Here is a 27,949-nt window from a genome sequence, read left to right on the forward strand (position 1 = left end):
CGATTCTATTCCTTCGATCGTCTGCGATGGCGATCGCACATAATCGCATACGATCGCAGAGCTGTTCACATATAATCGCACTCGATCGCCAGCGTCTGCGATCGTCTGCGATCACGTGTAAATCAGGATTAAGAGTTTTCTTCTTGTCAAAAAACTTCAACAGTGCCTAAGTAACAGTTATTTCTTCTCTTAATAGTTTTTTTTTTTCTTGATAAGAAACAAACTCAACAACGATGAACAAATATCATGTTAAAATAGTTTTAAACTAAGTTGTGTCAGTTGGGAGAGGAGCCTATTCAGCGAAGCATGCAAAACTGTAAACTGAAGGTGTCTTCATGATAGTTTTGATTCATCAGCTTTTTAATTATAAATTAAGCCAAGCTTTCGAACATCTTGCTCTTCATCAGGGCAAACGGTTGTGACAATTTTCACTAGAAACACGCAACATAACAATGTGCGCGTGTTACAGTCAAATGTATCCGTTGTTAGGAGCGTGCGTGTTACGAAGGGATAATTAATTGCGCGCGCTATTTTTTGGGCTATTAAGATACAATTTTAATTGTTTATCAAGCTACGATAGCTATCAGGTAAAGTTCTTGCACTATCTCTATTAAAGAGAGCATGCGATTCACTAGCAATCTTCCATGCCTCCAACCATTTCCTCTGTGTGCCATCGTTCTTCTTTATGAACTACAGAACAACCAAGGCAACCAATGCTGTGGCCAGTCTTCATGGCGTGCTGTGCTAGAGCTGAAGAGCAAGATGCTCGAAAGCTTGGCTTAATTTATAATTAAAAAGCTGATGAATCAAAACTATCACGAATCTCAACTCGCCTTACAAACTCTTATTGGATGGTGGTGCATGACTTATTTCGTCTGGCGTCTTTTCATTCTTCTTTCATACTTAACCCGATTTAAGAGCTGTTCAGATGTGAATTTCTCCAGCATTATCTTTCCCGACTCGGTTTTCTCCAGATGGTTGCTGATGCGTATTTTCGAGATGGGACCAAAAGCGATGATGTCGCGACAAGCTTTCTGAATTATAAAGATTTCTCCAGTTGAAAATATGCCATGCCCCTGACTGCCTTCAGTAGTTGGGTAAACCACGCTGACGGAAAAGGCGCTTGCAGCTTCATCTTGGTCATCATCAGTACCATCTATCCTTTCCATTTTATCTCTGATGTTTTCTGTCTCCACGGGAACACAGTCGCAAGAGTCGTCTAGCTGTGTTTTGCAGCGCCATTCTGATCTAACTCTGTCATAAACCCTTCTCGGTCTGAGGCCTTTCAGGATTTCATTTTTTTCGATTTTATTTCTTACATCATCCATGGATATTGATTTTGCAATGATCTCTGCTTGAAAAATCCTCCTTATTTCTTTTAGTTCTTTGTTGCTGAAACGAAAAGGTCGATGTTCGTCATCGTTGGTTTCTACTTTCTTTCCACTACTGTCGTGGGTGTCTATGGAGGTTTCCATGGAGGTAACCGCTGCAGTCTCTTGAAGCTTTCTCTCGTCTGGGACATCCCTCATCGATTTTGAAAGTTCTTTAGATGCTCTTGCTGCCACCTTTTTCTTGTTTCTTAGTCGATAGTATTTCGTCTGCGTTTGGACTCGATGACCCATCAAGTCTGCGAGGTCAGAGCTCATGCCAGCTTCTGTGTTATCGCAAGTGACAGTTACAGCAGCCTTTCGCATTGCTGTGGCAGAAACTACCCCTTCTAACCCCGCCTTCTTCCAAACGGATTTTACACACATTGTTATCTGGCCGGACGTCATCTTCTCTCCATTCCATGACAAAAACAACTGCGAAGCATTAGCTGCGTTTGGTAAGCAGGACCTTACATTTCTCAAAAATATATTAACCCAGCTGTGTAACGTGGGGTTAAAAACTACTTGAGCTGGTCCATGTATATGAACTGTTTTGTGCTCAAAAACGTCGACAACTATCTGGTCTTGTTCTTTTTGTCCGCGCTCAAATTCTGTGAGCTGCATGTTGGCTATTACTCCAGATCTGTGAGCATTATTAAAACTGATTTCTGTCATCAAAAAATCGCGTATAAGTGTGTACACATGCTGGGTGATTTCGATATTGTGTGCACCCGACAGTTTTCCAAGATATGAAATAGCCTGTCTTACTGCTTCGCTTCTTTCGAATTCTTTTACCTTATCAGGTGTTATCAGGGAGTCAAAATCCTCTTCGGCTTTCTTCCACATTCTTTTACCAGTGACCTTTTTGTACGAGCTATTCCACCGTATGACCTTCTCTTTTAACGATTGAAGCAATTTGTTGTCAAATGGTACTTCTTCAGGTTCTTCCGAAATTAGAAAATCATAAAAATGACGCAAACTTGTGAGATAAGACTTAATGGTGCCTGGATGAAATTTTGACTCAGCATATTGATGCAGAAACTTATTTCTTACCGCTTGTTTGTCTAAAAGCAATGTTAAATTCTGTTTTACGGGATCTTTTTCAATGATAAACAGAATCTTTTCCACTTGCCTACTATGCTGGTTAGCTGTTTTTTCTTCTTTATGTCCCCCGTCAGCAGAATGAAGCCAGTACGAAAATTCTGATAGCACAGCCCTTACGGAAGCTGGTGTGTCTTGGATTGAATCTTTATCAGCATTATTGACGATATGTTCATCAATGTCATTATTTGCATTTTCTTCTTCTCCTTCTAAGACTAATTCATCGTCAACTTCTAGTGATAATTCGCTTGCTTCTGGTTCCATATCATTTCTCTCGTCTACGTCTGGTTCCATATAATTTCTCTCGTCTACTTCTGGTTGCATATCGTCTTTCTCGTTTAATTCAGGTCTCACATCATCTTCTCGTGCCTCGGGGCAGCGAGTTTTCTTTACAAGGACACATTTGGGGTTTTTAATGGCAGTACGTAGCATCTCAGAATACTCTTTTGATTTACTGTTTACTTTGTGTACGTTTTTCAAGTGCTGAGGAAGACGAAGAACTATTGACATACATCCAGGAATCGGACATAGTCTTCTGGTATGGTAGTCTTTACGATTCTCTTGTTTGTTGCCGACAGCTTTTGGGTTTGTTTGAAGGAGTTTTTCTTTATAAGTATACTTCTTACGAAGACCATATCTGGTAGCAGCTTTCCGTGCTTTTTCTTTCTCCCACTTATGCACACTTACGAGATGTCTTGGAATGTGTATAACTGATGCCTTGCATCCTGGATGTGGACATTGCTTTTTTAAGCGGCTGCCTTCTGTTTTCATCTTCTTTTCCTTGTTACTACAGTCTTCTTTTTCTTCTTCTTCTTTCCTTTTTTGGTTTTCAAGTTTATGTTCCTTGTCGCTGTAGCTTTCGCCGTCTCCTCCACTGTCCCATTCCTCTTCATTTCTATACTCATCCTCTTCGTCGCCTTCACATTCGCCCTCTTCTTCATCATTCTCTTCATCTTGGTCACCATCACTGTCGTCGTATTCGCCATCCTCAGCTCTCTCAACCCGAGCATTTTCCTTAAATTGCTCTTGAAACGCTTTCCATTCCTCTTTGATTAGCACTAGCTTATCTTCGCACTAGAAAAAAAGAACCCAAAACAAATAAATAGAGTGTTATGATTAACTAAACAAATAACTATGAAGAATAATTAAGGACGTTTGCGGGCATTGTTTGCGCGCATCATTTCTGCGCATGAATTTAGAGCGCACGCGCTCATCGTGATAATGTCATTCTAATGTTTTGCTGGGCAAAATATCAAAAAATGAAGATTTTCATTTCTTCAAACACATATCTATAAAAACCGCATCCAGTAGAACTGCATATATCGACTGAAGAGCACAAGAGGGCACAAACTAGGTGCACAAAGTTGTCTGGGGGTGCACACCACAACCGAAGGGCACAAAATAGGAGCAAAACGTTGCTCGAGGAGGGTGCGCGTATCCCTCCCTTGGATCCGCCCCTGAAAAAGGCGATTCATTCAAAATAAGTTCAGCCTAAACTAATTAATGGTTTATCTCCTTAATTACACCTCATATTTCTTTACAAAGAAAGAATCGTTATATACCTACCCTTTTAACACGTTCCAAGTCACCTCGTTTTTTCGCTGTAACCTTTGAGGTTAGAATGTCTCTCACACGTGCCTCATAAGCAAAACGTGATTTACTTAGTTGTGGATCCATATCTCTGAGCCAAACAAACAAATGAACAAACAATTATCTTTTTTATGCTTTACTATGCCTTAGTATACTCTTATCTTTACTGTTTCAATATTACCTGGGGCTCTACTTATCGAACCAATCTATGTCGATTGAAAATATTACAGAAACGCATAGTAAGAATCATTACCAACTCTAGCTTTGATGCACATACTTCTCCTTTGTTTTCTCAAAATAATATATTAAGACTTAGTATAGATGATACACATACGGTGGCCATATCGACAGCATACGTTTTATTCAGATTATTCAGATTAACTTGCGATCGCGACTTATTAACTGTAAATTCACATGTAGAAACAACCAGGGTTCGTGCTGAATTCAAAGGTACCCAAAAATGATTTACTTACCCTTTCCAACTCGACACTGGGACCATCCGCCATCTTGCGCTAGACGTATGCGCGTCTTTCGCAAGTTAATAAGTCGCGATCTGAATCAAATCTATGATGTCGATATGGCCCTTCTGGGCCACCGTATATACACTCCCTTCAGCTAGGTTTATTTATGTATTCCATTGAAAAAAAGATATTTCTTAACGTTTTTCTTAGGATGTTCTCAAAAAAATGTCAATTTCACTCCTTTCCCACTAGACAATGTAAGAACTTTAGACCAATTTTTTGTAGAACAAATATCAAACAATTCACAGTTGCTAGTCAGGGACCAAAAGTTTGGGACTCCCTGCCTTACCAGGTAAGATCATCACCCTCATATATATTTATATACAGCCATTTACAAAAATTATGGCCGTTTCAAATATAAATACAAGTATATCGAAAGTATATCAGACAGGGTGAGATATCTTTCTTGATATTTTTTTAGGAAAGCCCTAATGATAGACAACTCGAAAAGAATATAAGGGGGGCTATCCCATAATTTTTGATATGAATTGATATATTAGTATATATATTGGAAGCGGCCATAATTTTAGCAAATGGCTGTATATATTTATCTATATATATCAAAATCCTTCTTTCATTATGCATTCTTGCAATTCAATTTACATAATTATCTTTTATATTCTTCTTATTCAATTTTCTCAATAGTAATCACTTGGATGGAATAATGATTAAATAAAAATGATTGATTGATTGATTTAATTAGTAAAAACAAGTACTGACAATATTGTTTTGAATTTTTAAGATTTTTCATCACGAAGTTCTATGCAATTCATAGACATGTTTTTTTTTAGTTCATTATGTTAGTTGTCATTGTTTAAAGAAATGAGCCAGCTTGAAAATTCTAATTCTTGAAATTTCTTGAAAATTCTATAAAAAAAGATTTTCGCAAAAGAAACCAACAATTTAGAATATATAATGTCTGAGAACATCAAATGTTTTAATCTGTAAGCAATCGAAAAACCAGTAAGATTGAAAAAATATAAATCCACGAAATGAAAAACGTTAAGCTTCCTTTCGTTATAGTATCAAAATATTAGTGATTTAATTCACTACTAACAATTTTCCAGCAGGTTTCGAATCATGAAGGGAGTGTTGTTTAAATACTCATTTGCTATTTTCTTTCTAAAATGATTTTAAACATATTTATACTCAAAAGAAAGCTTAATTCTCGAAAACATTCACAAAGAGTTTCAAAGAAAATTTGTAATTCTTACCAACGACATTTTAGGCCCCGTTTTTATTTCGAAATAATATTGTCTCGGAGTTTAAATTTGAATTAAAATGACGACTTAACTTATTGATCAACATATCCCTAATATAAAACATTGATAAATGCATGGTTAATAAAGATATTGAATTTTTATACTCACCAAATCAGCAGCGATAGATCATCACTACTTGATCTGTATGTAGACGTTTTCAACCGTCACCTCATTTGAATTTGTTTGTTTTTGTCACGTGACTATTCCAATTCTACTAGACTGCGGTTACCCTGTGGTGTGCATGTATGCGCTGTTTTTAAAGTAGACAAAGGTCGATTCTTTTTTGTATTTGAGGAAAAATGTTCGGGAAATCTTTTATTTGTAGTTAGAAGAAATGGAAGGCAGCGAAATTAGTTTTTTCTTTTCTGTCCTTTTCCCTTTTTGTTAGCACTTTGAAGGCTTAATAAGGGTTGGGGTCATATGTCCATGAATAGGCCATTTGCAGCAATTGATCACGTGTCAATTTGCCCCATAGCAACAAGCCCGTGGTGGGCAAGCTAACCACGCATTCCTTGACAACAATAAGACTTTGAGTGGCGAAGCTTAGCGATACTAAGACTATACTGACTGTTTTTAACCTTTGTTCTGTCTGGTTTGACCCGATATTCCGTATAAAGTTGAAAGAAGTGTTTTTTTTATCGTTGGCGATAATTTTTATCATAAAGATTGGCCGCAAAAGAGAGTTTTTTGTCTTTATTCTGGTCGCCGTGGACAGAAGACGCGTGTGCAAATGGCGGAATTCTCAGGTATGTTTATGACTCATTCAAACCCCGATTTAACATCAAAATTTCTCTTCAATTGTCAAGATTCTTTTGAAATGAATGTAGATATACCTACAGATCCTCTTATACTAATAAAAACTCATATTTGCTAGCATTTGAGGCCTGATTTTCGTTTTAAAACTCGAGGTGTGATATCTTCGCCGACTGCTGGCGGCAACAATTTATAGACTGTTTTTGTGCTTAAAATGCTTCTCGAATTTAATTTATCTTCGAATTTAATGATTCCAGATGAATTGACTGATATATCGAGACTTCCTGAGCTTACATCTCATGTTAATGGTATAGATAGTGGACATGAAGATGCAACGAAGCTTACTACTACGAAGCTTACACTCTCTCGTCAACATTGTTGTGTCCCAAAGTGTACCGGCGATTCTCGCTACAACCAAGAGCTTTCCTTCCATCGATTTCCAAAAGACACATCATTAAAGGCAGAGTGGATCTCAAAGATCATTAACATGAGATGTAAGCTCAGGAAGTCTCGATATATCAGTCAATTCATCTGGAATCATTAAATTCGAAGATAAATTAAATTCGAGAAGCATTTTAAGCACAAAAACAGTCTATAAATTGTTGCCGCCAGCAGTCGGCGAAGATATCACACCTCGAGTTTTAAAACGAAAATCAGGCCTCAAATGCTAGCAAATATGAGTTTTTATTAGTATAAGAGGATCTGTAGGTATATCTACATTCATTTCAAAAGAATCTTGACAATTGAAGAGAAATTTTGATGTTAAATCGGGGTTTGAATGAGTCATAAACATACCTGAGAATTCCGCCATTTGCACACGCGTCTTCTGTCCACGGCGACCAGAATAAAGACAAAAAACTCTCTTTTGCGGCCAATCTTTATGATAAAAATTATCGCCAACGATAAAAAAACACTTCTTTCAACTTTATACGGAATATCGGGTCAAACCAGACAGAACAAAGGTTAAAAACAGTCAGTATAGTCTTAGTATCGCTAAGCTTCGCCACTCAAAGTCTTATTGTTGTCAAGGAATGCGTGGTTAGCTTGCCCACCACGGGCTTGTTGCTATGGGGCAAATTGACACGTGATCAATTGCTGCAAATGGCCTATTGGAAGTTGAATCACTTGATCTATGATTGAAATTAAATTATTATCATTTAAAGTTAATGAACCTACATGTTAGATGTATAAAACATGTAAAGTGTTATTGACTACCATTCCGACCCAACTGAGTTACAAAAATGCCCTATATGTAAACTGTGATCATAATATTTACTTAAAAAATTAAAAGAAATGTAAGTTGACTAGTGAAATAACTTGTTTTAGTTATTGCGTTACCATTAGATAACAAAGAAGGGGAATTAATCTTAAATGTAGGCTTTTTTTTTGCATTTTCTAGTATGATAAAAAAAAGGGCACTTTTGCACCATTTGCCTTTCGAAGAAAATTTTGGCTAAAAAGATAACACAGAAGCAATTTTTCTTTCTGAAAAAACCGCTAAAGGTAGACGATGCTGCATCCTAACATATCACGAAGTTTTATGGATATTGGTTTATGTGCACTAGTAGAAAAACGCTTTCATTTTAAAAATAAGCTAATTTTGAATCGCACTTTTGGACACCAACTCAAATGACACCTTAAGTGTAATAAACTCAAAGCATTTTTTTAACCCAAAATTTTCTCCAAAATAAAAAAACGTTGGCTGAAGAGTGAATCTTAATGAGCTCAGTCATCAGCCATATATCCATCATCAACCGTAACGAAGGCTTTTTACCACTCAGGCATTAACAAAACCACTGCAAAGGCACTTTAGTAACAATTTCTGGACAAAACCTGATATATATAAGGGAAGGAAAAAAGATGTGAAGCTATAATTTTGTTACCATCTTGCATTTTCTTTGCACTTGATCGCTTTATGAAATTGGGGATTAAATTAAAAATTTAAAGATGAAAAGTGAAAGAGAGAAAAATATGTGACAAAAGTTCCCTACGTTAGATCTAGAGAGAGAGAGAGAGAGAGAGAGAGAGAGAGAGAGAGGAGAGAGAGAGAGAGAGAGAGAGAGAGAGAGAGAGAAGAGAGAGAGAGAGGAGAGAGAGAGAGAGAGAGAGAGAGATATGTCTTATTTAATCTCGGGAAATTTCATCAATGTACAAATTGGTTTTCATGAAAACCGAGTTCATAGGTAATATATATAAAAAATTAATAATAACGTTAAGAATATATAGACAGATTTATGAAATACATTCTCATCTACCCCCCAAAAATATTATAGTAATTAAAGTGTTAAGGACCAACAGACGAAAGATTCCTCTTAAAAGATTTTAAATTATTGGACAGTCTGACACTTTGGGGTAATGAGTTCCACACTTTTCCACCGTCATAAGAGAGATCTCTTTTTAAAAACTCGGTGCTAGGTTTCGGTAACTTTAAGCACTTTTCTCTACCACGAAGATCGTAGGTATTTTCTTGAAAATAAAAGAGTTCCCTTACAGATTTTGGTGCAAGTGCGTTTAAAGTCTTAAACATCATTATTGCTTTATGCTCCTTTCTTCTTCTTTGTAAGCTTTTCCAGCCTAAAGAAGTTAAAATATCACTAGATCTGACATCGTAGCTGCTTTTTGTTATTATTCTTGCAGCTCTATTTTGCATTTTTTGCAATCTTTCAGCAGACGTTACTGGTAAATTATCCCATACCACGTCACAATAATCAAACCAAGGTAAAACGAGAGCCTCATATATGGTAATAGCTGTCTCCAAGGGGATGTAATCGCGGACTCGTCTTATGCCACTCAATCCAGAAGATATTTTTTTTACAAATGTAATCAATATGAGCAGCCCAAGACACCCGTTCGTCAATCACAACACCCAGAGTTTTTGCTGTAGAGACTCTAGTAATTGGTTTGCTATTTAAATATATGTGTGGTTCGGAGGTAATTTTCTTTAATTTATCGTCAGAAGCAATAAACGTGCTCTGTTTTAGCTGAATTTAAGCTAAGTTTGTCAGCTTTCAACCAGTTATGAATATTGGAAATATCAGCGTTCACCTCGTCAAATAGAGTCTTTTGTGATGTGCCACAAGTGGTGAGACTTGTGTCATCAGCATACATTCTAGCATTTGAAAATTTGACACTATTTGGCAGATCGTTTATGTAAATAATAAATAATAATGGCCCAAGGATTGAGCCTTGAGGGATGCCACAATCGAGTGTTCTAGAGCTAGATAAGGTATGGTTTATGTAGCATCTCTGACTACGATCTGTGAGGTAAGATTTGAACCACTTTATCGACTCTTCTGCAATCCCATAATAGTATAATTTTTGGAGAAGTATAGAGTGATTTATTGTGTCAAAAGCTTTTTTAAAATCTAGGAAAGTGACACAGTTCAGACGGACGGACGGACGGACGGATAATATACCCGTGAAATAGGTAGCTAGCTAACTAATTACTAACTTTGTGCTATTGGTTGCCTAAGTCTAATTAGTCAAAGAAATAGGCGAGCCGTGACGGGTGAACTAGTGCACGTGTGTATTTTTAAATATTTTAAAGCACGCTTGCAGAAACTGAAACAATATTTTATTGTACATGCTTTTCCTTCGTATAATTTGACATGTTCGCATTTTCGAATTCGTATCTGTTAAACAACAAGTGGAGCTTGATTCATGTCTTATGACTTGATATTCAGCTGATGACTGTATAATCTTCAAATTGTCTAGTATTAAAGTCATTGCTTTTTCGTTCTTAAAGCTAAATTACAAACGACGATAGTTTTTCTTCATTAATTGTCCACACTGCGGGCAGAAGCAAAAGTGGCGTTCTACGAAGCTCAAACAAGTAGGGCTAATACGGTTCAAGCGAAATGGTTTTTGGACTGGCCAAAGCCAATACGCAGAAGACACCTGGAGTACTGGAACACAACATGCACATTGGAGTAATTTGTGCCTTTCTCGCCATTTCCAAGGAACAAGTAAGAAGATTTTATGGAAGATCTTGGCGAATTCATATTTAACTTGCTTTTTAAATTATCTAATCAATAACGATTTTGATGTTCTACAAATTTTAATAATAAAAAATATAAAGATAAAAATGGTAGAAAACACGTTCATTTGCGTACTGGGTCTTTTTTAGGTATAGTTGTTTGAGTCTTGATTTGTTTTAGTTTATAAATGCGTATTGTCTTGATCTTTAGCGTGATAAAACAAATAAAAATGGTAGATAACACGTTTATTAGCGTACTGGGTTTTTTGTGTCATGATTTACTGCAGAATTAAATGTGCTTCTTGTGTCTTGATTCTTAGCTCAATTCAATAAACTTGTTAGAAAAAACGATCATTTGCGTAATGAGTTGTTACTCTAGTAAACGCCCGTGCCCTTGTCATGCCTCACTGAATTCCTATGTGTTGTCTAATTAAGCGCTAACTATCTCCTATTTAATCCTAACTATTTCACGGGTATATTATTTGCACTTTATTGATAATTTACTCTTTTTTATCTAGACATGTCCAAGTTATCCATCAAGTGTAATTGTTCCAGCAACTGTAACTGATGAAGATATCAAGGCTTCAGCACAATTTAGACAGGGTGGCCGATTCCCAGTTCTCAGCTATTTTCACAAACCAACAGGGGTAATGTACTATATATAGGATATTAAGGGGGTCTTACCTATTTACCAGACTCCATTGCTGTGGAAGGATTTAGTTGTCCAAAAATGGTTTCTTAATTGTTGACATCATACATAAAACCAAATAGACCTTTTTAGCTTCGTATGCAAATTGCCCTTTTAAAATCACATGACATTCTCTTGAGAATTGTTCGTTTATGAAGAAAGAATCGATCAATCACGCGGGGTAATTTTGAGCCTACAATACGAGTTTATAAGTAAGAGTTAATTGCCCTATTTCATTATGACGTCATATCAAAACAAACTATTGTTTTAACGCTAGCGATCATGGTCGCTGGAGGGGATGGAATGACGACAACACATCTTAAATCACAATGAAATTTGATTTATGAACTGGTGAAGGCAAGAACAACTAAATATTACGCTAAATATCTCGAAAGAAAAGAATTAAACTTAAATTTAGCCTAAATTTCTATCATTTGGCCGATGTAAACAAACCGTGACGTCATTGTGAAATAGGGCAATTACCGAGAACGGAGGCAATAAGCCATATACATCCCGAGGGCCTCCGGCCCGAGGGATGTATAGGCTTATTGCCTCCGTTCTCGGTAATTAAGTATTTAATCATATCCTTTTTGTAATCACTACCAAATCCTGCAATCTGATTGGTTCAAAGGAGTGCGATTAATTCCCAAATCGCATCCTTAGGAGCTCTAAATCGCATCCTAAAAAAAAAAATTTTAACAATAGAATAAAACAAAGTCAAACAAAAAAAAATTTTTTTTAATAGATTTTTTTTTTTTTTTTTTCGCATTTAGTTCTTCTACTACATTAAATTAACTATTTTGCACTCTTTATTGTGTTTTTTCTTGTGTATGATTACAAAAAGGACATGATTAAGTGGTAATTGAACTTCGTGTCGTGTAATTTTGGTCTAAAATCAAATTTGCAATTACAAATCGCACTCCCGCTAGGCGGTCGTGCGATTTCGTAATGGCGCGTTTGATTTCAGACCAAATTGCACTCCACTCAGCTCAATTACCATCATTTATTTATCAATATTGAGAAGGTTTTCTATCAAATGTTGCTCATTATAAATGCGAGGTCAATATATAGTTATTAACCGGGTTAATAGAGAGTTTTAGATTTACGTTCACGGCAAACGTGAAACGTCAGTCGGCCAGTGAAAAATTCTTTTAAATTACTGAAAAAGAATCGCAACAAGTTTTGACACGGGAAAACGTGTCAAATGTGCTGTGCACATTGGACACTTTGAATAGAGTACAAGACTATTTGGGATTTAGTCATTGTAAGACAGAAGAAAGTCCGTGGATTCGGTTTGAATATTTTTTACGGTCAAATTGAACCAGCATAAACGAGTCTTGTTTCGCAAACCCCAAAGCAAGCCTCCGTCTCTTGGTGGCTCCATCGGCTCAAAAACACCACACAAAACATTATTGAACAGAAGATTCTCCATCTACAGAAAAAGTTTGGTCTCGAAAATTTACCTCAGAATACCCTGCGAGCAGAGTCTCCTTTACCTTCCCCCGAGTGAGAGAAAGGAAAGAAGACTCTTGAGAGTCTTGTTCGCAAACCCCAAAGGCAAGCCTCCGTCTCTCTGAGAACCAGTGTTATGGTGGCTCCATCGGCTCAAAAACACCACACAAAACATTATTGAACAGAAGATTCTCCATCTACAGAAAAAGTTTGGTCTCGAAAATTTACCTCAGAATACCCTGCGAGCAGAGTCTCCTTTACCTTTCCCCCAGTGAGAGAAAGGAAAGAACACTCTTTCCTTTCTCTCACTCGGGGGAAGGTAAAGGAGACTTTGCTCGCAGGGTAACCTCAGAATGGAAATAGTACGAAAAACGTATCTCTTTCCCTACACTTCTGCCCAAACAATATGGCGTCGGAAACCGTGAAAGGAACTATAAATAAACTAGTGACAGTTGATCATAGCTAGGAACAGTTGATCATAGGTTGGGACGGTTGATCATAGCTAGGAACAAGTAATCATAGCAAAGGAAAAGTGAGGTATAAGTGTGGAATACTTCTATGGGAGACTATACGTATGAGCGACTATATGACATTCTACCATGAAGTACATCCCTTCCAAGGAAAACAAACACTCGATCGATCGATAACAGTCAATAAAATACACAAACTGGACGACAAACTCGATGGAGATTCAATGTTTTGGCTGGTTTCAGGTGGTTTCAAGATGGTTTCAAGATGGTTTTAGGTCGTTTCAGGTCGTTTCAGGTCGTTTCAGGTGGTTTTAGGTCGTTCCTTGTTTTAGTAAATACCAATAGTACTATTTTAGATCAATGACGCAGTAGAAATTCCTTGCCCGCCCCCATTCAAGCTTACGGCATGAAATACGTTTTTGTCATGAAAATATTCGACTAGAAATAAATATGTTTTGCTAATCAAACCTAATATCATTTTTCTTGCTAATAAAATAATATAAAACTCGTGCGAGTACTATTTACATCAATGACGCAGTATAAATTCCTGGCCTGTCCATTTACAATCTTTTGTTTACGTAACTAATTCGAGTTGTATCAAAAAACAAAAATCGCACTTAAAGTTTCTAATTTAGCTCCAGTTTCTAATTATCTGCTTAGAACTACCAAATTAAGTTTAAAGTAAGTTGGATTAAGGCACTCTTACCACGAAAACCACATATGTTTAACCTCTTTCACCTCCTCCGTGTCCCGATCTTACAGATCTCAACATGCATTTTCACCTCGTGTTTCACCAATGTCAATCATGACGAGGTCCACCAATGGCATTCGTAACACTAAATTCCGATCATACCTAACTCAACAAAAACAAATGTACTGTGCCCATAGGCACAGCACAAAAAGTCCTAGTAGTAGAAAAACAAAAGAATATTTGCGCTTGGTGAGAGGGTTTGTGAAAGGTAAAGTAAAATACAGGAAAAATATGAAAACGTGGTCACGTTTGCCGTTTGCGGGGAGAAAAAAAAGTCAATCTAAAACTCTCTAATAACTATATATTGACCTCGCATTTATAATGAGGGTTATAACAAAAATAAAGCCTTGTGAATAACAGAGAAAACCGTGTCAATTGAGAAATAATGGTAGCCTTCTCCCAATCAAAACTTCTACGAGAATCGCTTGAAGAATTGTTTTTTTGTTTGTTTGTTTGTTTGTTTTTTTTTTTTGGCTCGAAAATATAAACAACTTGTTACGAACCTACTCAGCCTGATTTCTCATCAGTTACCAAATATATAAGTGGGTTATAAACGTATATGTTTAGCACCTGCTCCAATGATCCTTTTTCATGACTAACTGTGTTTTGACGAATCATGTCAAATTCTATCGAATTTACTTGTAGGTGGCTGTTCTTCGTTCTGGTCAACCTGTGTTAGGGCTGGGGAACAGAAGGTGTAAAGATGATGAAAAACTGATAAATGCTGCTCTAAAAGAGAAGAAAAAAGGAATAATTGTTGACACAAGAAGCCAGGCAGCGACAATCAATAGCAGAAGTAAAGGTAATTTATTTAGAAATTTCTTTCTTGAAAAAGTATAGATTATGACTTAAGACACAAAATTTTACAGCGCAAGGTGCAAAAGTATGACCAGTGACAATGTATTCGCATACTTTTATGCAAGGCTTTTGTTCATTAAACTGACGCATTTGGATGCGAAGCTGTCAGTTTTAGCAAATAAGGCTTGTAAAAGCTTGCTTGGCAGCTTATTTGCACTTTGCACTGTAATGGACAGATCTAAGTGATACATTTTAGGATTGATTGTTTTTGTTGCCAAATTAAAGGTGGTGGAATTGAGCCTGAATCAAATTACCCACAGTGGAAAAGAGTCAACCACAACATTGAGAAATATCAGCTCTAAACGACAGCATTGCAAAACTTGTTGAAGGTAAACTTGATATAAAATTGTAGACATAACTTGTATTTTCATATTTTATTCAACGAATAAAAAGCTTCATAGATATTGAAATTTGATCATAAAACATTGCATCATTAACTTTTTAAAATTGTACACGTTTTTGGAATGGCTTCTCAAACAAATTTATTAAAAATTTAATTACCACCTCGTGGTTTTAGGCCCGATACACCACCATCTGCGAGTTTATTAAAGTGTATATCAAGGGGAAAAAATTATTTTCCAAAATACTTATATTTGAACAGTGTAGTAGTATAGTTGCAGTATTTTTGTATGTGGACTTCTATTTTCAGAGATACAAACATTTAGATATCAATATGTAAATGAAATGACGTAAATTCAAGACTGGGTTACATCAGCAGTACTTTCCACGAAATCATTTTTGTATAACAAATTAGTCCTGAATTTACGTCATCTCCTTTGCATATTTATATTTCAGATGTTTATATCTCCTAAAAGGAAAATTCCCCTACAAAAAATACTGCAACCATACTACTACACTATTCATATATAAGTGATTTTGAAAGAAAAATTTTTTTTATGGTATACACTTTAACTGTTTCAAAAACTTAGGTATAATTCAAAAACCTTTGTTTGAATTAGAGCGACCATATACGTCGGGAGCATGGACTTTTGCACTTTGATAGATGTTTGTACATCAATGTCATGCGCAATGAAGTTTGTACGTCACTGCCATGTGTAGTGAGTTCAAAAAGGCTGCCGCAACTGAAGTAAGCATGCCTAACTCAAGACATAATTTTAATAACAATAATGTAATAATAATAATAAGTTGTAAATCATTAAAAAAAATAATAATAATAATAAAAGAATATTTACATTATGTACTTTGTGAAAATTTAAAGAGAAAAAGTTACTATTTACAAAAAAACTAGAAAAAAACAAAATGAAAAACAAGGCATTATAAAAAGTCTAAAATTATCTAATATCGGCAAGGTTAGTATTAATGCTAAAGTCCAATAGAAAGTCACTTTCGTGTTCTTATAAAAAGGAGTGCGGGAGCCTCTAATGCATGTAATTACAGCTTTCAAAATCTCAAACGACAACTTTGTTCTATATATGTTATTGTGTCAGAATAGCTTGTCCAGTTTTGTTCGCCAGTTTATCCGCTAGAGTTTTTAGGAAAATTTGGCTTTCCCTTGCCCATACCACCATTGGTCCCCAAAGATAAGCGGTGTAAATGAACCCATTTCCACTTCCAGAACTCTCTGTTGATATTTTTCTTTTCTTTTCTTTTCTTGCTCTTTTCGTTGAATATTGATGAAGTGGTTTCTTCTGGTTGCACTGGAGTTGACAGGCGACACTCGTACGTCAAAAAAATGCTGTCACTCCTCGTTGCCAGAATCGCCCCCGTCGTTGATATCCAGGCGTGCATCTTCGCTTGTAGTCGTGGATTTTAGGTTAAAACCGTTCCTCCATTCAGTGGAACAGCCGAGGCTCGCTTGGACGTTATGGCAGACTTTGCTCAAGAGAGTGGTTAAAAAGTCGCGAACATTGTCATGTTTTGGGCAATGAAGCCTCCTTCTTGCAGGATAACGCGTGATTGACGTCGAAAGACTAGCCACATAATAAATAATAATAATATAATAATAACAACAACAACAACAATAGCTTTGGTTAACCTACAAAAATGGATCCGCTAGTACCTGGTAAAAGCTGGTATTAACCCATGTGTAGCAATAGAATAAAATATTCTCTACTAGAAACTCGAGTAAAGTTAGCTATAAGAAGTTAAATATAAGATTAACTCTAAGTCACTTAATGTTTAAATAAAGTCTAACTGTTAAGAAGCGAAAAACACGAGAAAAAAAAAAAACTAAAAATATAATATAATATTGTATAGTATATATAGATCAGATACGAGGTAAAAAAATTCTACTAAAACCTAAGTCAACGAGCACGATGTGATTTGACATCTAAATCCCTAAAGTACACATACAACTCATTCTTAAACTTCGGCAAAGAGGTTAAAAACGCTAATAGACTTAGGAAGCTATTCCAATCTGCTACGATGCATTTTACGCTTTGGATTGTCTAATTATATTTTAGAAAAAAGAAGATTGTTGGAACCTTATTTCAGATTGTATCAGATACTGTTTCTAAATCGCAAAAAGAATCACATTACTTTTATTTTCCTCATCTATTCTAAAAAAAAAAACATACTACTAGGTGCGTTGGATCACCATCTAAGCATGAATTCTTGGTTGTCTAAACTTGAGTCCAAGTGGATGGCTAGATCACGTACAAGCTGTTCTGAGCAGTGCCCACTTTGTTGCTACATTGCGTGATAAGCAAGGTACGTAAAAAGTTTGTGTTTTTGTCTCGACTGACTTGAGCAGTCCGAACTTAATTATATGAGTAAAGTTCGACGTTTAGTCTTGGGCCTTTACATCGAACTTTACATGAACCGAAGTTAAACGCATTTGGGATCGACTCATGATTAAGTTCGACTAAGCTCAGGTCAAACGTCGAACTTATTGAGGTGTCGATCTTAAAGCAAAATAAAAACCAAAAAAAATATGTTTAATGTTTGATTGCGGTCAGCGGTTACACCATCTAATATATGGCAAGGGTAATATGCGGGACGCTAAACTATGGATTAAGGGTCGTGTTGCTTTTCCATACCTTACGTTAGCGGTGACTACGAAAAATGGACAACTGGGGGGGGGTTGCGGGTACGCGGGGGAGTGTACTTACGATCTTTTAAAACGTTCAATATTCGTTCAAACAATAAGAGCAATAAACATCCGAAGGCTCACCGCAGAAAATTTCCCATCCATAAAACGCGTGATTTGCGCTTGTAACAAAAGATATCAAAAAGGATATCGTTTTGAAAAACATTGTGGAAATTTTGATCCTGCGGAAACCGGTCACATGAAATATGTAAATTGTCACTTAAACCCAATAACTCTCTTTTGTTTTCAAAACAGACCAATCCAATACATTTTTCGAAAATATCTTTAAAGGTTACAGAATGTAAACGAGCGTAAACTCCAAAACGGAAATGTCAAAAAACAAAAACAAGAAACACCTAAACAAATTGTACAAAATTAGTTCAAAATCTTGTAGGTCTACTTTCTACTGAGCGTACTAAGTTGCTCAAATTTGTGCAATTTCATACAAAGTTTTTCATCGATATATTGCAAAAAATGTAAGCTTTTGTGGCAAAATGTAAAGAATACCGTGAAAAATTTGAGGTAGCATGTATAGGGGCCCATTGAGCCTCCACTGTTACCTCAAAGTTAGTTTCGTTTCTAAAATTTTAGAACAAAAACCTTGTTCTGCTTCTGGCACTTAAAAATGAACACATTTAGTTTCACATTCAAGTTCGAACCACTGTTTTTACTAAGCAGAAAAAAAATCGCCTATTTTCTTTATTTTTTGGTATTATTTCTTACCTTTGCACACATTTTTAGATTGTTAGGGACAAGAACAAGCAAATAAGTACCCTGCAAAAAGCTGGATATAGGGTTGTACGGAAATTGTACCAAAAACACGGGGGCCTAACAATTGGGGCCTGGGACCCTAGGGATCAACAAAAATATTAAAAATGACAACAACCAATGGGTGAAGTAAATAATTTGTGCTTGGAGAAGGGGCTCGATGTACTCACCATCCATTTTACAGTGTGGGTAAGCACGTGTGAAATAAACAAATTACGCTAGGTATCTTCTGGCAGATAGTCAACAACTCCTTGAACATTTAGCCCCGTACCACACCGTATCCGGAATTTTTGTACTCCGAAATAAAATTTTTGCGGATACGGGTTTGCGTCCACAATGTCGCCTGCGCCAACAAAATTTTTGGGGCCGTCTCAAACGGCAATTTTTTACGAAACGGATACGTGTGGAGGTGAAAACTAATCCGAATACGTCTGCGTGTGGACGCGAACATTTTCTTATCGCAAAAATAATTTGCGGAACAAACAATTCCGGATACGTGTGGACGGGGTCTGTAGAGGGCACAAATGTAAAAAACTGGACCCAAATGTAATAAGGATCACAAAATGTAATAAACGTTGGTCCAAAATGTAATAAGGTCACAAATGTAATGAAGAAAAAATGACTTTGGTCACAAATGTAATAAATGTCCAAATGTACATGTCCAAAAACCCAAAAGAAATCTTATGTATCAGTCCAAGTAAAAAAATATAATCAAATAGAGTAAAACACTATAAGTGTGTAGAATAAATACCACTACATTCTGCTAATTATGCTATTCCTATTGTTTTCTATTGTTTAATTTGCATAACGTACTACTAAATAGTGCAAAGTGTTGCACACTTTAGTGTTTTATGTACTGTTTAATAAACGAGCAGGAGTGTGTTTATCGGGTAGAAAACACGAGGCGTAGCCGAGTGGTCTTAGACCCGATAAAACCACGATCTGCGAGTTATAAACGGCTTAAAAAACTCCTGATTAGTCTCATACTGTACGAAGTCTTTACGAAATGAACCAATTTGATAGAGCAAATCCAAGTTAAAGTTTATGCAAATGAAGACATCTTCTCAGATATAAAACCTCCTTCTGGTCATGATTTTCTATTGCGGTTCCTTCATGAATTAATTAACTGAGTTTTATTTAAAAACTCTAGAGAAGTAATATCGGGTGGTATCAAGGCAATAGGGGGGGTGGGCAGCCGCTGTTATGCAATCTTCTATATAAATAGGAGTGCAAGTCATATATCCACGGAATGCACTACTCTATTAATAGAGTACAAGTAATATATCCACGGAAGTGTAATTTACTAATAGTACAAAATAGTGCGAATTAAACAATAGAAAACATATAATTTGAATAGACATTGTACTATTTAGTAAAACTAATTTTTCAAGCGGACAGTCTGGCTGATTACCAAACAAACATCTAACACTAACAACAAACTCAAATCATAAACAGAACAACTTTGGCACGATGAGCTTTACAGTTACAATAAAAAAAGTCTACACTCACGGGGGAGGGATAGTGGGTAAACAATAGAAACGCGAGAAGGGTGCTGTGACAATTATCGAAACATAATTGATCATAAATAACTTAAAATCATGCAATTCTATTAATAAAGGTTACGCTGTTTATTGAGTAATAAAATGGAATTAATTCGAAGTAATGTCCTTCTATTTCATTTGTTCGCTTTTCATTTTCATTTTCATGTTTTTTGTGTTTTCTTTCATTTGATTCTCAATGGTTGTCGATCATTAGTCAGTTTAGGGACGATCACCGAGTTATCACTAGTTTTTCAAAGAAGTTTTTTCCAACAACTGGGACGGAAACACAACACCATGGCTTAATGCCAGTATCTGAAAATAATTGGATTTCCCTTAAAACAGTGCACATTCCGCATTATTTCATTCATTCGTTTGTTCGATCGTTCGTTTGTTTGTTCAAATTCGGCCTCTACATGTCAACTGCCGAGTATTAAAACAAGTTTTTGGTACTGATACGGTTTCCGGTTGCAAAGCGTAGGGAAAGGAGGGGTGTGGAGGGAGAGGGAACGGAAGTAGGCCTAGAGGAATAAGATGGTATAAAGGAAATGTGAGGTTGAGTGTAAAGATGTGGGGTATGGTGTTGGGTTAGTCGGGGGTGGGGGGGAGTGGGTTTACGGGGGGGGGTTGGTTGTGTATTGGAGTGGTGAGTGGGTGGGGTTGGGGGTTCAAAACTGTCGGGGTTGTTGCGTCCTTGGGGTGATTTTGTGGTCACTCGAAGCTATTAGACGTCACCATGACGATGTGGCACGCGGTGTCAAAAGAAGTAACATTGACTGGAAGCACGGGCGGTCTAAGGTGCTCTGCTGTAAGTGCGGACCCTCCCTGAAATGAGCTAACGGTTTTCGTGTAGCTTATAAAGAAAAAGTCAGTCAATTATGTCACAAAATCATTGCCAAGCATGAAAACATGAAAACGATATGCCTGTGTTGTAAAACTCTTTTTATACCTATTTTCGATTTCCTATGTACAAGTTGATCGAGTTCAATAACTTGTTTTAGGTTTACTGTTGTGAATCGTTTGAAAATTAATGACTTTGGGAAAAATGTGAGAAACAATATTGAGGAAAAAATGTGGAAAATTTGCATGCACGGTGTACAGGTTGTACAATGGATTTTGAGTTTACACACAATTAAGCACAATTATTTTTGGCCTGAGAAGGATACAAAACTTTTTTATTAATTTTGTGACCAAAGTATCATTAGCGGCCGTTTGTTGACGGTATGTTTTTCTACATTGATGACCAAATTTTATTACATTTTGGATGACCCATATTAACATTTGGGGTCCCGTTTTTTAATGTACATTTGTGCCTTCTACGGGTCTTATATACGCCAAAAGTGCCCAAAAAAATCAGAAAATTGGAATGCAGTCGAAAAGGTTTGCACAAACAGATTTGAATTGTGTAACAAAGTCGCAGTTTTCAGTCTGTGAAGAATTTCATAATGGGGAAGTCCATACTGAGGTAAAGTACAATGTTGTTTGCAAATCCCCCCCCCCTTCCCCTTCCCCTGGAAGTCCTCACCACAAGTCTGGATTTTCAAAAGTTCAATGTATCTGTTTAGTTTTTGGTTCCAGGTGTTCATTCCTTGTCCATGGAGATGCGATATGATGCCACCTTAAGTGACATCATTACAGTATTCAAGAGGTTATTTTAGAACCAAACTGCCGGAAACTGGGTGTGAAAAAGTTGTGATTATACTGTTATCAGTTGCTCATGATTTTTATTATTTGATAGTTATCAATTCTGATTCGTGCCAAATCAATAGCTTTCAGGGTTTGAATAGACAGAGAATGGGTTACGTGCAGGCTACCTTTTGGCAACAAGGTGCAATCAAATGTTTGGGTAGTTGATTCACACCATTAGCGTACACAGTCCACGCAAAGTTAACGCATTTTAGGCTTTATGTTCTTTATATTGAGGTTTCTTTTGTTTCGTTTTTTCTTTTTCCTGTATTCCTTAATCACTTTCCGTTCCTGAGCGCGGGGTTACATATGTTTCACGTAGAGCGGGGGTTAACAGTGGCTTTCCTAGATGATGTGATGTTGGGGATGGGGGGATTATGTGGGGGTGCTGGTTTGTGGGTTCTACGTCTCTCTACGTCCCATGGTCCGGCTGTCCTCGCGGCCCCGGTCGGTCCCTATCTTGCGCTTGGCTTCTTGTTTCAAGCCAATTAGGTCGTGATCTGCTGGTCCTGCAACGTCACCTAACTCAGTCAATAAAATCATTTATTCATATGACCTCCGAAAGAGAAAAAATAACTAATAAGGACTAAAAAAGAGAAAACTGAGACAGCAACCCCCACGCCACCCCCCCTTTGCCGAGTCTCGGCACTCCTTCCACCCTCCTTCTTCTTTTTGATCCTAATATTCGTGCCTGCTACCCTGGTTATTTATTACTCTCTTCCCTTTAGTTTGGCAGAGGGGATGGTCTAGGAATTGGGTAATTTGGGGTGGTGGACAATGCTTTGCTCATCTGGAGCGGTGGGTGCCACTGAGTTCTTGGGGTGGGAAATTTTGTGTAGATGTATTAAACTTCTGATCGGAAGCTGCGGGTGGGGAGTGAATAGTGATTTGAGGGGGATTATTGGTCCATAGGAGTGTGCTCGAGTAGGCTGGTGACTGTGTCATCCCTGTATATTCGGGGGGGAAGGACGTCCAGACAGACCTTTGGTTTTAATCGAGGGAGGGCGGAGGAGCCTGACTTTGTTTTTAAAACAATGTTAGGTGGGCGCTTTGTGAGCTAGTAGGTGACAGTGAGATATAACTTAGGTTAAATGAAGGTGGTGAGTGAAGAAAGGATGGTGTGTGAGTAGGTGGGTGTCTCTGAGCCGTTAGAGTAAGAGAAAATCTTTTAAGTGTTAAGTCCTTGTTGGCCGGACAGAGGCTGGTTCTATGTTGCCCCAGTGGACAGGTTAAGGGACGGGCGTGGCATCAATGCAGGAGTGAGGGGATTGGGGAGTGCTGGCACATATGGGCGCGTCGTGCTGACAGTAAAGTTTGGGGTTGGAGGATATGGACTATGGGAGTGGGGGGGGAATTAGACTCTGGAGGATAAGGGTGGTGGAGACAGTCGGTGGGGATAAGGGAGGGCTCGCCTTCGAGTGGGAGGTAAAGCGATGGGCGTGGGGGTGTGGCAGGTGTGGGAGGGTGGGGGGTATATGGGATGGGAAGTGGGCAAGGTAGTCAGCGGAGTTATGGGGGTTAGGGGGGGCGTGGGAAATCAGTAGAGTGTATATGGTGGCCGAAGTGGGTAGCATTTGGCAGCCACGAGGGTACACGGCGGGGAGGAGAATTCGTGCGTGGCTGGGTAGGAGGGGGGGGTAGGTGAGGCTGTGTGGTGTGTTCTTGAAAGCTGAATAATGGTTTCTACTAGGGAGCTGGAGATGGGGTCCTGGGTGACCGCGTGGTTATGGCTAACTTCGCAGCGGGTTGGTTATCACGTGGGGTGCGCGGGAGCCCTTCCTCTGGGTCAGGGCCATCGGAGGCCAAGTCCGTCGGGGTCCCAAGAGTAGGCACGTGTGCGGATGATGGGCAGAAAGTAAAAGGAGGTGGAGGAGTTCGGAGAGGGAGAGTTGGATGGAGTGGAGAGATGAGCTGGGTTATGTGGGAGGGGAGGGAAAAGTGAGGGGAAGGTGTAGTGGGTTTATGGAGGTTGGTATTTGGTGTACTGTTGGGTAGTTTGTAGTAGTTGGGAAGGTACCGGCCCGCCCTCTCCGTGGCTATGACGTGCCCGGGGTGGATTGGTAACGGGTGCAGGGGTGTGGGTGCTCTGTGCGTCTGTGAATGTTTCTATAGTAGGGGGTTTTGCGGGGTGGTCATTTTTCTTGCCCAATCTATAGTAAGGGTTGGCGGTGGAGGAGGAGGGGGTGAATGGTGCAACGGATTGTTGGGGGTTTTGTGTGATGTGATTTTAGTGGTCTTCGATGTGGATGTGTTGATGGTGTGGGTAGCGGTTGGTGGGTGAGAGCGAGGGAAGGGTGATGAGAGGGAGATCGGTGTGGAGAACGTGTAGGGTGGTGTGTGTTTTGGCGGCTTTGATGGGTAAAGAGTAACATGGGGGTTCGGGCGGTTTCTTGTGTTAGGGGGGGAGGTGTGATGAGGGTTAGAGATGGGTGTCGTCGTGGAGGGCGTGATGTGGAGGTGCAAGAGGGGCGGTGGTCTTAGGTGTGTGACAGGGGGGGTTAGGGCGTAAGGATGTAGTAGAGGTGAGAGGGGTTGGGGCTGGTGGGGACGGTGAGGGGGATGATGAATTGTTTGTGCCTTTTGGTTCGAACATGGCAAGCTGCGTGTTGGGGGGGGCGGGCAGGGGTCGGGTTTTGTCGGTAGAGGAAGCGCTTTGTCTAGGGGGGATGGGTGGCTTCTTTCGCGAGGTTCCTGAGAGGTGAGTGTGATGTTAAAGTTCTTAGTGTCTTAGGTGTTGATAAGTTCGGATGCCGGTTGGTTTAGCGGGCTTTGACCTTGGGGGGCGCGTGGGGAGGCGCGGCTGGTGTCGACTTTGGCCTTGCGGCCTGTGTCTCTCGTCCCCTTTGTGGGTCGTGTAAGGTAGATCTTGTCGGCTTCTGGGGACTATCCTGCTCCCGCCATTTCCCGAAGGTTTTTTTTTTTTTGTTCTAAAAGGGCCATTTTAGACGAGGCGCAAACTTTGCCCACAACTTGTACGCCGAGAGTTTTTAAGACGTGTTTGTAGCCGTTATCTAACGCGCACAACGTTCAACTTACGACACAAAAAAAGTTGCACCATAATTTGCTCGGTTGGTTGTTAATAGGAGACTGGGGACGACACCAAACGCAATGGCGGACAGAAAGCGTAGTACAGAGAAACCAAATTATTTCAAAGAAAGAAACTGGAACCTCCAATTTGACCTAGCTAGAAACTTATATCCCTGTAAATTTATGAGCAAAAAAGCAACATCACATGTCTAAACTGAAACTATAAGCATTCAAGTCACAAAATAGCAGGATTAATGAATGGATTTTACACTCACTGCCAGTGCTGCATGCTGCAGCGGGCTCTATTATTCTTTGTTTTGAAATAAGACGAGTGCTTACAGTTGGAATAAACGTCCTTCCTCTTTTGCCCATCCCTGCTATAAACCAACCTTTCGATTTCAAACGCTTAAAATTTCTTTTCTTCGTCTTTGCATGTTTTGTTTTTCCTCGTTTTCGTAACATTTGGAAGTGCCTTTCTGGTTCCGGTCCATATCGTCCAAATCGTCACCCTCCTCCCTTTCAGTCTTTGCTTGCTTTTGTTTATTTTGTTTTTTTATTTTTTTTTTTTTTTGTTTTTTTTTTTAGTTTGTTTTTTTTTTGTTTTTTCGTTCAAATTGCTCACAACTTTGAAGGAAATCTCAAAGTTGTGGCAGCTTTTTTCATTTGCACCCGCAAAGGCACTGCTACACGTTGTGGCAGGTTGTACGTTAATTTTAGACGGAGCATTCGAGTTGTAGCTATGTCTCCAGGTACCGCGTACAGTTTGTAGGCAAAAAGTTGGTGCCGTCTATATTGGCCGTAAGAGCGCGCCCGGCCCAGGCAGATACGGTCTATGAATAATAAAGCCTTTCTTATATGTTGATGTTTATTTTCACATTAAGAGTATTATAAAAAGTCTCTTTATTACAACAGTCTTAACACATATCTGTTTTCGGTGTGGTTTATTACAGATCTATCAGCAGTTCCCCCTTTGTTCATTTCACTTCAATGACAAGTTTTTTACAATTTTATACCACCATTCGTATTACTCTAAGTTTGGTAAGTTTGAATTGATTAAGGAATTAAACCTTATCATTATCCTTTTTAACTCGTGGATACGCGAAGCGTAGAAACGAGTTATAGTGAGGGGCCCAACTCACTCCACTCACGTCACTCCTCTCAACTCACTCACTCCCCCACTCGCCCTCACCTCACCGTCACTCACTCACTCACTCACTCACTCACTCACTCCCTCCTCACTCACTTCACTCACTCACCGCACTCCCTCCCTCCCTCACTCACTCACGTCAATTCAACCTCAACAAGTACCCATCCCTGCTCACGTTCACTCCAACTATGTTCAATCATCGATAATTAAACGTTTATTATCGATCGTACTTACTACACTGATTAAGAAGTTTTACACGACACTAAACAATAGCGCAAAGGCTCTTACTTCAGTTTATTACTACTTTCGTTATTTATATGACGAAATGAACTCCAATGTTTCATGTGGGATATTTCTAGCACTTGTGGACCCCCTGTGCATATGCGCAAACTCGCCACTTATTTTTATCTTCATATTATCTATATCAAATAATCCAGGAAAGATTCAAGTTGAAATAAATAATTATACGATAAACGGCCTAAACTAAAATTCCAATGATCTAACTTTTCTTTGCTTGTGTTTAAGTAACAGAAACGCTTATGTCAATCGTCAACTACATTTTAGATTTTTTTTCATAAGATTTTCATTAGATTTCAAAAACGAGAGTCTGGAGTCCTTGACGAACGTCCGCGGGCTAGTTTTTATTTTTTTTTTTTTTTTTTTTTTTTTTTTTTTTTTTTTTTTTCTTTTTTTTTTTTTTTTTTTTTTTTTTTTTTTTTTTTTTTTTTTTTTTTTGTTTTTTTTTTTTTTTTTTTTTTTTTTTTTTTTTTTTTTTTTAGTTTTTTTTTTTTTCATCCAAATCAGCCGTTCTGAATAAAAAGTAGATTGATTTGTCGGACATCACAAACAGCCGAACAATGTTTTTTATGTTAACTGCGATGGTACGATCTCATAATAATAATAAGCAATTAGTGGATGAGGTTGAGCATAGATCGTAAATTATCGAAGACCGCGTCCTGTGTTATCTGCCGAAGTAGTATAGGTAATGGGGTGTCCAGCGCAACTCACCACGGGTACGGACCCCCCCCCCGCGTCAAAAATCCCCTACGGACACCCCCACTCCAATTGTGGTTGGGGCACAGCGCAAATATGTTATCTCTGATATATGGGAGTGCGAATATTGTAAAGAGTTTGCTTATGATTTCTTTGTAAAGTGCTTGAAACCCAAGTTTTGTACCTACTAAGCCAACAAGTATATTTGTTGTGGTAAGAAAATGTCAAATAGAAGACGACACGTCAGCCGCAGTGTTACGAATTTGTAAGATATTTCGTATGCGTACTCAAATGCTGAGCCAGAGAGCAGTATTACGCCAATGGAGGTCGTAAGAAAGCCATATAAGAGAATAAATACTCAGGGACTGGATGATCATATCCAAGGTTTACATCCGGTATATTAAACACGAAGTAAGGAAGAAAATCATAGACCATTTAGAAGAGCAACCCCCCAAAGCCTACGGAAAACGCTGAAAAAATTAAAACGAGGGAATATTAGGAACGCTATTCCCTATCTTTTGTCCTGAATTACCGGTAAGTCTTTCCCGCAGGTTTGCGATTAGCAAGCCGAGTGGATGTTTAGTCGGCTGAATAAGGATATCCTTATTACCCTGACGTAATCTTACGAAATATTTTACGAAATTGACCCCACCACACCCGTTAGGATGGATTCGATAAGATAGTGACTCTTATGGGCAATAAGATGAGCGAAAGCATAATCTTATGCCATAGATGAGCGAATAGGCATAAATCTTATGCCAATAAGATGAGTACTGCATAAATCTTATGGCATAAGATTACGCGTAATTTTCCAGACTGACGTTCATATGAATAGAATCCTGTCACGCTGTTTTCAAAGCAGTGTTTACTGGCAAGCTTTCTTTGAAGCTCTTCTTTCGCGTCTTGTAAATCTTTTTTGCGAGATTTCCTCGGAAAGATCTTTTTACGACTG

The 27,949-nt window shown here is 38.3% G+C and overlaps 3 protein-coding genes and 1 pseudogene across 3 annotated transcripts in view; 2 read left to right on the forward strand and 2 right to left on the reverse strand.

Annotated features, from left to right (window-relative positions):
- Positions 1–17,451, forward strand: part of LOC116289949 (myotubularin-related protein 9) — a 35,601-nt gene extending 18,150 nt beyond the window's left edge. The window contains 5 exon segments of the mRNA XM_089030660.1: positions 11,089–11,217; positions 14,577–14,733; positions 15,015–15,080; positions 15,083–15,118; positions 17,333–17,451. Coding sequence (XP_088886786.1) covers positions 11,089–11,217; positions 14,577–14,733; positions 15,015–15,080; positions 15,083–15,118; positions 17,333–17,451 — 507 coding nt within the window.
- Positions 593–4,306, reverse strand: LOC148910886 (uncharacterized). Its single transcript, XM_089030576.1, has 2 exons — positions 4,035–4,306; positions 593–3,542 (listed from the first exon to the last, which is right to left on the reverse strand). Exons 1-2 carry the CDS (start codon positions 4,143–4,145, stop codon positions 867–869), a joined length of 2,787 nt encoding a protein of 928 aa, XP_088886702.1. The 5' UTR covers positions 4,146–4,306; the 3' UTR covers positions 593–866.
- On the forward strand, positions 5,857–7,171 carry LOC148910887 (uncharacterized). Its single transcript, XM_089030192.1, has 2 exons — positions 5,857–6,587; positions 6,852–7,171. Exons 1-2 carry the CDS (start codon positions 6,572–6,574, stop codon positions 7,136–7,138), a joined length of 303 nt encoding a protein of 100 aa, XP_088886318.1. The 5' UTR covers positions 5,857–6,571; the 3' UTR covers positions 7,139–7,171.
- A 4,781-nt stretch (positions 17,452–22,232) lies between the features above and the next one.
- LOC148910888 (uncharacterized) overlaps positions 22,233–27,949 on the reverse strand; it is a 6,883-nt pseudogene continuing 1,166 nt past the window's right edge.

The sequence above is a fragment of the Actinia tenebrosa genome, unplaced genomic scaffold, assembly GCF_029948245.1.
Source record: "Actinia tenebrosa isolate PJP-AT-01 unplaced genomic scaffold, QUT_ActTen_1.0 PGA_scaffold15__27_contigs__length_11533743, whole genome shotgun sequence".
Taxonomy (NCBI): domain Eukaryota; kingdom Metazoa; phylum Cnidaria; class Anthozoa; order Actiniaria; family Actiniidae; genus Actinia; species Actinia tenebrosa.

Bases quoted from the DNA above. Each gene is read 5' to 3' on its own strand.
- LOC148910886 (XM_089030576.1), bottom strand. From the start codon at position 4,145: ATGGATCCACAACTAAGTAAATCACGTTTTGCTTATGAGGCACGTGTG. The intron at 3,543-4,034 runs GTAGGTATATAA...CTTTTTTTCTAG, and splicing joins ACTTGGAACGTGTTAAAAGG to TGCGAAGATAAGCTAGTGCT.